The 12,537-nt window shown below is 42.2% G+C and overlaps 1 protein-coding gene across 1 annotated transcript in view; it reads left to right on the top strand.

Annotated features, from left to right (window-relative positions):
* Window positions 1-332: 332 nt before the first annotated feature.
* LAMC1 (laminin subunit gamma 1) overlaps window positions 333-12,537 on the top strand; it is a 123,733-nt gene continuing 111,528 nt past the window's right edge. Inside the window, exon 1 of the mRNA XM_030849192.3 lies at window positions 333-1,206. Within this exon, the coding sequence (XP_030705052.1) occupies window positions 792-1,206 (415 nt within the window). The 5' untranslated portion in view covers window positions 333-791. The remainder of the gene's footprint in view (window positions 1,207-12,537) is intronic.

The raw sequence follows: 12,537 nt of genomic DNA, 5'->3' as shown, positions 1-12,537 counted from the left end.
GCCCAGACCGGCGTGGGGCCCAAAGGCCGACTCCGAGCGACCTCACCCCTCCGGCGTCGCCCCTTTAAGGCCCCCTCCGTTACCCGCTCCCCTAATCCCGAGTCTTCCGGGGACTCGGGAACCCTGGCATCCACCTCCCGACTGGGAGCTGCCTCTCCGCTGCCTTCCTTTCCCTCCCGGCATGCACCGCCCTGCCGCCCCTCCCTCCCCTCTCCTCCCGCTCCCCGCCCACCCCTCGCGCCCCTCAAAGCCCCTCCCCCGCCGATCGCGCGCCGCGGGCTCGAGCGCGAGATGTCACCGCCCCCGCTGCTGCCGCCGCCGCCGCCGCCGCCGCGAGTTGCCGGGGCGGACGCCCAGTCCACCGCGCGTGGAGAGCCGGGGAGCGGCTACGGGGGCCGCGGGAGCTACTGAGAGGACGCCGGGGTTGGGCTTTCTCGGCAGACCCCACCCCACCCTGCCGATCCCACCCCCTGCTCCTTCCTCCCCGGGGGCGCGCGCTCGGGTACGCGCTCGGAAGTCGGGGGTCGGTGGCGAGTGCCGGCTGTGTCCCGGGTGGGAGAGGGAGGCGCGGAGGCGGCGTGCGGGGCAGTGGTTAGCGAGCCGCGCAGTTCTCGTCAGGGGCGCCCTCCGGACCGCCTCTCCGCCGCGAGCCGCCGCCACCGCCCGTCCGGAGAGTCCGGCCACTGGGCCCCGAGGCTCAGCCCGCTGAGCGGCCTCCGAGGGACGCCGCTGCACGAGAGGAACGCGCCCGCGCTCTTGCCTTTGCCGTGGCCCAGCGCGCGGGCGGCGGGATGAGGGGCGGCAAACCGGCTGCGCCGGCGCTGCGGCCGCGGGGCGGCCTCTGGCGGGTGTTGGCTGTGCTGGCGGCCGCTGCGGCCGGCTGCGCCCGGGCAGCCATGGACGAGTGCACGGACGAGGGCGGGCGGTCGCAGCGCTGCATGCCCGAATTCGTCAACGCCGCCTTCAACGTGACCGTGGTGGCCACCAACACGTGCGGGACTCCGCCCGAGGAGTACTGTGTGCAGACCGGGGTGACCGGGGTCACCAAGTCCTGTCACCTGTGCGACGCCGGGCAGCCCCACCTGCAGCACGGGGCAGCCTTCCTGACGGACTACAACAACCAGGCCGACACCACCTGGTGGCAGAGCCAGACCATGCTGGCCGGGGTGCAGTACCCCAACTCCATCAACCTCACGCTGCATCTGGGTAAGCGGTGACAGCCCCATCCCCTACTACTGCTCACCCCCTCACCCAGTCTGCGGGGACCAAACAGCCGCGTGGTGGCTCTCTGCTCCCCAGCATGGGCCACACAGAAATTCCCTTCTCCAACTTCTAAACTAGATCTAGCACTTAACATCCCGCGAGCCAAGATGCTTCCCGCCAGCATCTCTCTCTGTTTGCTTTCCTAGTCTATAAATAACTTAGCCGGATTTTCGCCCCCTTGATTATTCGCCATTTCGGCTGTTTTGGTCCCTCTTTCCTGAAGCGTTAATCAGAACCCCCCCCCTCCTCGCTTGTCAACCTTTAGCACTTTTATCTTGTTTAAAAGACTTTCTCTCCAGGGTTGAGGGTGATTGCTGTTTGCTTTGCTGAATAAGCTAGAGAGGAAAGGGTCTAAGTTAAGGGGGTTTGAGGGGAGCAAATGACTTTACTACTGCTGTTGCCTATGTGTAATTAAAATAGAAGTTCACTTTTAAAGTTATTGTTCTTTAAAGTTGTTCAGCTTTAATTAAGGGCCACAGAGCGATTTCACTGATAATCCTGGTACAGACAAAACAAAAGGAAGTATCTGCACTCACTGTAATTGTTGGGTACAGTTTTGTCCCTGAGTAAAAAGGCTCTCCTCACTGTCTTTCCTTTTGCTTTGATTCAAAGCAAGTGTAGAAGCATGTGTAAGTGACCTTTTAGCAATCAGGAAAGGGATGTATAGAAAACTTCATTGCTGGGTGGTGGACGAGGATGGACATGTTTATCCCCGAGTATTAAAAATCATGTTTGATCTGGGTCAATTTTTCTTCATCGTTGAAATATACAAACGAGCAGAATGATTCATTATTGTGTTTAACAGAGTAACATGCGTGAGAAACTGGCCTTGACGGGCAGAGCTTCACTCCCGTTGCAGACCAGTAGCTGGTAGTAATGAACTTCCAGAGCGAACAGCGTGCCAAGCCATTCTTCTATCAAAGCAGTATAATTCTATAAGGCTAGTAACATTATTTGGGGAATCTTCGAAAGGAACGTTTGGTAGGCACATGGTTCTTTTGGTCGTGGTTTTTGTATTTTTCTTTCCACTGCTCTCTGATACATTAAATTTTATGAAAGCGTCAAGATTCTAGAGAAAGTACTTTGAAAAGTGGAGTTAAATTACTGTGTGTGGAGCAAGTTTTAGAAAAACAGTATTTAGCACCTTTGTAGTAAATATCATTTTATTTGTAGACAAGTTATTAGGAAGATGAAACTTTTCAAAAGTAAGTTCATAAACTGGAACTCTAAGGCACCTGTTTTTCAGAGGTGGAAGAAATAAACTGAGTTCAGTTTTTCAAAGGTATTGGAAACATGGAACTAAGCAGTATCTTGGAACAGGTGCCTTTCTAAAGATTCTGCAAGAGACCTAGGCCCTCCTAAGACTTTGTGGGGATGCTCTTTATCACTTTTCTCCTAAGTGTTGTATTTTTAAACTTGGCCAAGATTAGTTTTGAAACTTGTATCCAATTATTAAAAATTTTTTTTTGTCTTTTTAAAGCTTCTGTGTTGAATTTTGAATGCCTACAGCGTCTTATTTATTTTATCTGTTTTGAAATATTAAAAATTTCAAAGCAAAAGCACAGCCTTGATGTCTCAAATGCCTGAGATTCAACTGAAAATTTCTGAATAAGAATCTCTCATTTAGGTAAAGATAGGGCTGTCAATCTGGACCTTCTCTGAATTTTCTGCTGTGAGCACTATGTAGCAAAAGGTTACTTCAGGTGATGGTAGAGGAAGGTAGATTACTCGGTGATTACTTCTCTATTACAAAGATAATGTGTTAGGTAAGATAGTATCCGTCAAGTTAGGTTGCTACTACTGGGAGGCCGATATATGAGCTTTGGGTCCTAGTGATTAAAAAGCTCGAAAGACTTTTTACTCTGAAAATGTTATATATGCTTGAACTTGTTTTGCTGAAAAATTCTTCAGTTTTTGGTAACATTCTTGCTAAATGAAGTTCATAAAACTATAGATTTAAAACTTCTAAGTAAATAAAAGTGATTTAAAATAGTTTTCATACAAATACTGTATAAGAACATTTACTTGAAGATTTTTAGATAGACAATTTCTAAAACTTGACTAGAAGTTATTGTACTTGTTGTGCCATCAGAAATGCTGTCCTGGAGGAAACTGTGTGTGGAGAAGATGGGGAAGGGGAGGGAGATTTGCGTGTAGTGGCGTTGATGTCTCAATCTCTCTCTCTCTCCCCTCTCTTTTTTCATGACAAGTATATATGTATTCATGAATGTTATGATCTATAACTTAACAACAGATAGGCAGGGCTTTATGTATTATTGTGTGTTTTGATATTCAGCACATTCACTCCTTAACTGCAGTTACTCCATGGGCTCTAGCTAACTAATTATTTCCCATGAATTCAAGGACCATGACTGTTTGTGCATCTATTAAATCTCCCATCCAGTTCAAATTTCACATACCCTTAAACAAGTGATGCATATTGTGCTTTGCCCTTACAGAGCATGTGAAACTCGAAGGGAGCAGTGTGAAAGAACTAGGTCTAGCCACCACTTTTGTAGCCTTCCTTTTGATGTTGAACTTTAAGCACAGTAAACTTTAAAATAAGCAAAGTCAGATCACAGTTAAATTGTCACAAGAAATATACATATTTTGCCAGTGATCCTAAGACTTTTTTTATTGTAAAAGTAAAACATGACATAGTGAATTAAAACAGTATAATGACTAGTGAGTCTCTTCATCTCCATTTGCTAAGTTGCCGTAGAGACTGTTGCTCACAATTTTTTACGTAACCTTCCAGAAACATTTCATGCATACACATGTATGTATAAAATTACACGATCATTTTAACTGGTACCTTTTTTGGGGGGTGAGGCATATTTTAACAGATGGCAAGTACAAATTAGGTGATTGTACCATTATCATCACTTGTACAAAAGCCAGGAAAATCAGCATTGTTTCTGTAAGCAGCCATGTCTTAAGCACCATTTACAGTTATCCAGGGTACAGGGTGCAATGTATACTTAGATATAATGAGTTAAAGTTGCTGTGGTCATCAGAACTGTATTTTCTGCCCATTGTGGAGAGAAATCTCAGCAAGGCATCCTTTTCTAAAAAGAAGTCTTTCTTTTGCCTTTCACTTCTGGATCTTCTCTCCTAACTCCTATATGAATTATTCAACTGCTTTTTAAAAGTCTGGCTTTTGTGTTTTATAATAAGTTTTATCCTTATCAGCAGAGTAGTTGATAGTAAGATTGCATCTGAGGATTTGCCTTTTATTAAACAGCCCCTTTAATTAACTTGATAGTCACTGTAGATGAAAACTTGGCAGACTGGGTGTCCAGTCTGCCAGATTGGTGTCCAAGCTCCTTATAAGCTTTAGGAACAAGCAGTGATTAAATGACACTTTTAAGCTGTATCTAAATATTGTTTTTGTGTGTCTAAATCACAATAATTGCTATATAAGGGTATTACATTTTATTCTGTTTGGTCCTCTTAGTGTGTATTTAACATGAAACAAACAGCAAATTTTTTTCCCCGGGAATATCTTTGCGAGGTAGGTTCTGACTCTGTTAGAACTCTGGTGACTTCACTGTGGTATTTGTGCACCCTGAGGGGACACTATTTTAGTTTGTCTTACAAAGGCCTGATTTACATTTTGCAGGTTTCAACTTGAGGAGTTAAGGAGCTCTTCTTTAGTGGCCAGCAGTTGGTGAACACAGTTTTATTTTGCTGTTGGCTGTTTTCCTGTTCTACAATTCACTGCTTTTTCCGTAAATACCTTTTTCATGTTTCTAAAGCATTCAGAAAAACAGTTTACACATTAGGAGAAAGTTTGGAACTATGAGCTCCCCTCCCCCCATTATTTTGTCATTGGCCACATTTGTGGGAGGGATAAAGTTTGACTATTTCAGTTCTAAATCCTTTTAGGAAGTTGGACATGCCTTTTGCTATGCACTCCTTTCCCTGTGCATACATTCTCACGTTACTCCCAGATATTCTGCAAACATATTTTAAATACCTACTGAATACGTGGTGCAGTACCTGATAGAAAGGTGTAGAAGATTGAAGGTCCATTCTTCAGAAGTTTATACCCTGTTAGATGGAATTTTCATACCCAGATGTAATGCCATTACAATACTAAATCAGGAGTTCCTTTATAATACTTTACAGTTTATAAAGCCTCCAGTTTATCACTGATTAGATTTTCATAACTCAGTGAGGGAAAGCAAAGATGAGGGTCCTGAGGTTGTGATTTGCCAAAAATTATGGTGGAGGTAGGTTTTTGACTCAGTCTAACATACTAGCTCCTGCAGTTCTTCGTTTCTCTAACAAATCTCTCAAAAGAATGACTAGTTTATTCCAGGGCAACTTTAAAATATCAATACAAGTTCATGTACATACTGATTCAGAGATATTAGACTCCCTTGGTTTTCCTGCCGTTCCCTCTGTTCCTTTTCACTTATGTTTCTCGATTCCTTTTTTTTTTTCATGCTACTCACTCTTCCTGAATGAAGTCCTCTAAATCTCAAGGCTTCCATTACTATTTGAAAATCAATAAATTCTAAATTTGTATCTTCAGGACAGCTTTTTCTCCATGTGGGACATGGTCAGTTTGCTATGTCCAGAGGCCATGTCCAAAACTAAATTCATTCCTTATTGTCTTATCCAGTTCAAAGCTGTATCTTAATGAACAGCACTACTGTTTATTCCTGAGGCTCTCAACCAATCTTTGGCCAAGAACCATGCTTCATAGGCTTTCATCAGTAAAGATTACTCTGTTTGGCCAGCAGATAGCATCCGCTGCTGGGTCTCTGGGCAGCTGTAACTCCACCACTTTCTTTCCCACCCATCCTTGCTTCAATCTGCCCAAGACTCCACTTTCACTTCCTGTATCCAGCCATATGTCTCTTGGATCCTTATCTTTATATCTGCTTTACTGTAACCCCCCATGGAATTTCACCTTGATTACTGCAACAACTTGCTAACGAATTGGTGGTCTTTCTGCCTCCAGTTTTGCTCTTTCTATTCAGGCAGCCATCGCTTTGGACCGAGCAATGGTTCTAAAATGCAAATCTGATGATATCGTTTCCCAGCTAAAAATTCTGCGGTGATTCCTCAAGCCTTTAGGATAAAGTCCAGATGCCTTGGCATGGTGTATAAGGTACTTCAGGATCCGGACCTTTATAACCTCTAGGCTTATCTTTTGTCATTTCATGTGCTTGAAGGGCTGTTTCTTTGGTTTGGAACACTTCTTCCAGGTGTCATCACCTTCAGGAATCCTTCCCCAGTTTCTTTCTCCCCCTGGCCTGGATTAGGTATCCCACCCACACCACCACCCTGTAGGTATCTACCACAGCACTTATCACATGGTATTGTTTCTTTGCTTGTCTATCTCCACTTCTAGACCATGAGGTCCTTGAAGGCAGGGTCGGGGACTTAGTCATCTTTTTAGTTTTGTTGAATATAACTAACATTAGTTAATTGCTTGCTATGCCTCAGCACCATATAGATTCCTGGGTGTATAATGATTCTTTGGACATTGCCCTGACCTCATGGAACTTGTGGCTTAGATGTGGAGACCTAGGTCTCTAGCCTGGGGGTAGGCAAATTATGGCCCACAGACTAAATCCAGCCCTGGGCTGCCACCTATTTTTGTATGGGCGATAAGCTAAGAATGGTTTTTACATGTTTATTTGGTTGAAAAATCAAAAGAAGAAAAATATTTTATGACATGTAAAAATTATATGAAATTCAAATTTTAGTATCCATAAAGTTTTATTGAAACACAGTCAAGTTAATTTATTAACGTATTGTCTCTGGCTGATTTTGCACTAGAAAGGCAGAGTTGAGTAATTGTAACAGTAAGTCCTGGCCCACAAAGCCTAAAATGTTTACTCTCTGACCCTCTACAGGACAAGTTTGGTGACCTCTGCTCTAGACCGATACGTTCAGTGTTATATAATAAGTTTTTAGGTAAAAGGTGCACACACGGGCTTCCCTGGTGGCGCAGTGGTTGAGAGTCCGCCTGACGATGCAGGGGACACGGGTTCGTGCCCCGGTCCGGGAAGATCCCACATGCTGCGGAGCGGCTGGGCCCGTTAGCCATGGCCGCTGAGCCTGCGCGTCCGGAGCCTGTGCTCCACAACGGGAGAGGCCACAACAGTGAGAGGCCCACGTACCGCAAAAAAAAAAAAAAAAAAAAAGGTGCACACACAGAAAGCATTCACTTAACTTACCGTTTGGAGGGAGGCTGGAGGGTTTGTATCTCCACTGCTTAACAATGTGTCTGGCATAGTGTTCAGTAAGTATATGAAGAGTGAGTAAATAAATGAATGCCTGAATTATAAGAAGTCCCAAAACACTGCACATTAATTTATATTCTTCTCAGTAACACTTTTGAACTTGAGTTTATTTTTATCAGTGCCATCTCTCCATTTTTTTGAGATTTATGCCACTGTGAATGTGGTACCTGGTTGTTTTATTTCTGTAACTTTATAAAAAAGTACTAAGTTGGGTATGGAACTGATATGGAATTGAAAGATCTGTGACTGTCCTTTTTTGGTGTAAAAATTAGGCTTTTATATGATTTGAAGTCAGCTGGATAAATTTTATGAGTAAACTACTTGCTCAGGTTTGAATCTCACATGTGAATATGTTTCTGAAATTTTAATGTTAATGTGTGTTTTTCTTTAGAAATGGACATAAATTTTATTTTAAAATATATACTCACATGTTTGTTGTTGAAATAGACTCTAAAAGGGTATTATTAAGCAGTTGTGGAGAAGGGTTGCAGTGAAACATCTTATTTGCTTATTGTGTGTGGCATCATTTTTAGTTTATTTAATTCATTATTGGTACACTCAGGAGACTGGCATACTGAGGTATGCCTTCTCTGCAGGATAGTGAAGAACCACATTAAAGTGGTTAGACAGATGAATAATAACCACTTATTTGTCTAGATTTAACAGGCAGCAGAACCAACAGATGCTTCTTTCCTTGTTGCTTGTTTCCAGCTATACTTAATGGACAGCTCTACTGCTGGTCTGTTTGAGTTTTAGGGAAAAGTGTCAAAGTTTAGAGCAGAACTGTTTGTTTATTTTTACTGCCCAAAATTCCAGAGAGGATTTTTTAAAATAAGGGATTAATCTGTCCCTTATCTTAAATTGTCAAAGGATAAAATTTCAAGATGACTGTGTGCCGGTTCTATTACTTTGCCTGTTTCTTGCCCTAGGATTTGTAAGAGGGCCTTGCTAAGATTTGCAAGCATCTCCTTTCTTCTAAAATGATAAAGTTAGATGTTGGCTCATTTGGGCCTAAAACGGACAGCTTGGTAAATGGGGTTAGCAGAAAACTCATTTACAGAAATGTCACTGAGGTTTTAGAGTATTGTGCCAGACTGTGGTGACACTAATTAAGTACATCTGCTTTTCTTTCCATGGGCTCTTCCAGGAGGCCAGCCTAAAATAACTGGGTCCAGTCAGCCTGGTGCCCTATGCAGCTACATATTCATGAAATAAAATAAAGCAGACTTATCTCTTTCTTAGACAATGGCGCTCTCAGATCTTTTGTGGCAAGGCTGGGAGATGAATTAGGGGATTTACATTATTTCTTTTAAAACTTTAGGAGTTTTAGTCCCTCAGCTCCCTCCTTTTACTCTTTGTTTCCGACTGCATGGCTGCTTCCTATTATATTGCAGTCAACATTGGATTTTTGCTGTATCGTCTTGTTTTGTGGGGTTTTTTTTTGTTATTTTATCTTCTTTTTGTTTTGGAAGTTTTTGGAAATAAGGATTCAGAATCAACCTTCACATTTTTAAAAAATTTCTTGAAATAAAAAATACAAGTGGTATTGTATAGAGTTACTCTGTTGTATAGAGTATAGAGTTAGGGACTCAATGAATTTAGTTCGTGATGATAAATCACATTGTATGTGAAGGTTTCTGCTAACCAGAGCGATTGCCCAAGGCAGTGACTACAGAGATGCCTGTCAGTGTTTTCAGAGACACAGCTAGTAATCAGTCTTTTTTTTTTCTCCTTTATAGTTCCCGCTTTACGTTCTGCATCTTGACCTGCATGGAGGTTACAAAGGTGTATACATATGTACAGATTCAGAGCTGTACGTTTAATATTTGTGTACTTTGTTGTATCTAAATTATTCTTCACATTAGAAAAAAAGAAAAGTTTCACCTTACTAAAATACAAAAAATAAATAGGTGATTTTGTTAGTTTGGGGTACGATTTTGGTTTAAAATAGGAGAGCACAGACTCTAAGACATAATCATCTACGTTCTATTTCTCGTACGGTCTTTCTACCCGACCAGCAGTTGCTGGCATCAGTAGGCATTCAGAAATGTTTTTTGAGTGAAGGGACGCAAAACAAGCCAACCAGCTGATTTTCATTGAGGTATCAGCTGATTTTACTTGAAGTACCTACAGAGTGCTTTCAGAAAAGCATTCAGGTGAGCTTCCTGGTAGGTCTCAGGAAGTGGAGTGTGGGCAGGTGTACAGGAAGAGCAAGTTCTCTTTGCTCTTCTCATGACTACCTTTAACCATGTGATGGATTTGGTTGGTGCTTAGTGGTTTGAAGTGATAAATGGTAAGTTTGTGTTTTGGGGGGCAGGTTTAGAGAGTTCTCTAAGAATGTCCCTGTGGCATGTGCTTTTGTTACAATGTCTGGTTTTTATAAAACTTGTTACTTAAATTCTACAGTGAAAACAAAATATTCCACATATTACATAAAATGTATAATCTGAAGACCTTCCTTCCTTTGACATGTTCCAGATAGTGGCTTCTTCTCATTGAGCCGTTTAGAAATAATACATTTGGGGCTTCCTTGGTGGTGCAGTGGTTAAGAATCCGGCTGCCAATGCAGGGGACACGGGTTCGATCCCTGGTCTGGGAAGATCCCACATACCACGGAGCAGCTAAGCCTGTGCGCCACAACTGCTGAAACCCGCGCACCTAGAGCCTGTGCTCTGCAACAAGAGAAGCCACCACAATGAGAAGCCCATGCACCACAACAGAGACCCAATGCAGCCAAAATTAAATAAATAAATAAATTTATTTTTAAAAAAGAAATAAGTCTGAAGCTTGAACTGTGTTGTGTGGCTTTCTTAGAGAAGTGTATGAAATTTTGTGAAGTATTTCCAACTAAGTGAAAAGACCTACCCACTCAAAATGAGGTGAGCCTATTTGATTGTGATTTTTAATTAGTTAGTTGGCAAAGTTCTTTTGTAAATAAAATTCTTACTTTGCTGAGAAAATTCTTCTCTTATGGGCATTGTAATATGGAATGTGTAGGTAATATTGTTGAAACATTTTTTTATCCTCAGGTGATTTGTAATGTGTTTTGAGGGGATAAGACAAAAACACTCATGTACAGACAATCAGTGGGAGAATATAAGCACAGTAAACATAATTCAGTTGAAACTTTTTAAAGTGCTGAGGGAATACCTGTAAAGCACTTTGAAGAGTGTCGATGGCAGTCACCCAGGAAAAGCTTCTTGGGTCTTGAAGAGTGGTAGACATGAATGGAGGACTTTCCAGGAAGGGTGATTTGTTTGAATAAAGGTCTAAGAGTAACCAGATAATGGTGAAGGCATTGTTTGCTTTCCATGGAGTAGTAGAGACTTGGAGGATGGGTTCTGAGGAGATGCGGATTGTGAAAACTGGGCAACAAAAGAAAGTAAATTTCCTTTCGTTGAGCACCCCTCGGTTGCCTCTTTGAATCCTTAAAACAATCTTGAGAACTACTGTGACCCCTATGGATAGTAATATGACTGGTGACTGCTCTGAGGTAGAACAGGTTGAATTTAGGTTGGAATTCAGACCTGTTGTGGATAGGTTATGCACTTGCCACTCTGCCATGTTAGAACAAGCCTGGTAAGTGACGGAGACCTGTAGAGGACCTTTAATTGGGAAGTGAAATGAAAGTATACCAAACCAAAGGACTGAGTCTGGTTTCTCTGACAGATCTCTGCTTGAGCTCTGGATTTGGAGTGCTTCTTTTAAAAAGATCTTTGCACTTATTTGTGAAGAACAGAGGATTGTTAGCAATGGGAAAATACTAGGTTTTGGGTACTTATACTAGTTATATATTTAGCTGTTAACGCTTCTAGGAATTTCTAAGGAATTTATTGAATTTCAGAATGAGATTCTGTGTTTTGTCAGTGTCTAATGATAGGAAAAGTGTACCACATACCCTGTTTCCTGAAGGGTGGTCAGGGGAACGCCACCTTATCTCCTTTCTGCCTTATCCATGACTCCTTTCTGGTTGTTGAGAATGGCTGAGTTAGTTCAGTTGCTTACTTTATCTGACATCCTTAAAGATAAGCCTGTCAGGGCCATCTCCAGGTTCTACTTCGTTTCCTCTGCTTCAAGTAAATTCTAACTCTTACTTGGTGGCCTTTTTGTTGTTCAGGTTTGCTAACTGAAAGGTGTAACCACCTTTTATTGATTGATAAATAACTACTGTGGTCCCAGGAGATTTCTTTGTCACTGTTACAGCTTTCAGGCTTGGAAGTGACTTCCTTCACTTTGATTTCTGTATATGTTAGTTTGTAAATCTACAACTCTGTCTATCTATCTTATCTGTGTATCTATCATTCACTCTTTATCTCCTTAGTTTCCCCAGAGCATTCCTGAGCCAAGGTTCAATCAGCGGACTCCTAGATATCTTAAAATTTTAAAAAAGAAATTTTTTTTTTGCCTCCTCTCTGAAGAAGGGGGTTCCCACTTAGATTTTGTATTTTGGGTTTCTCCCCCACTGCATACTATCTCCGCTTCTACAACTCAATATTAAGTATTATTGAATCACAATCCTGCTTTCTTTACAGACCTGCTTTGTCCACATTGCATTTCTGTGATACATGTGGTTACATCATCACATCCTAGTGACTGATGGTATTTAAATTCACATGCTCAATTTTATTTCTTATGGGAAGAATGGCACCCACTGCTACATTTGAGGCCGAGTATTGGGCTTAAAATGCCCCCACCCCTTTTGCCAGTTGGTAAAATACAGAAACATCAGTATTTTCTAAGGGCTTTCCCATCAACTTTCTTCAAAGAGAATAAAAGGATCTTAAGTCTTTCCAAGAGAAGAGCTTCACGGTTTTTGAGAAGGGGGTCATGACAGCTTGATGAAAATGAGTTGAACAGCTTTTCTTGAGCTCTCTGTTCATTGGCAGGGACTCTGGCAGCAGCAAATCCTGATTAGAAGCAGGAACGGTCTGCGCAGATGTTCTCAAAATCTGAGATCATCTTATTATCAGAAACTATTAAGAAATAAGTTATAGTAGCTTGGCAATGTAAA

Source organism: Globicephala melas, chromosome 1, assembly GCF_963455315.2.
Source record: "Globicephala melas chromosome 1, mGloMel1.2, whole genome shotgun sequence".
Classification (NCBI taxonomy): Eukaryota; Metazoa; Chordata; class Mammalia; order Artiodactyla; family Delphinidae; genus Globicephala; species Globicephala melas.
This window is presented reverse-complemented; position numbering and strand designations above follow the sequence as displayed.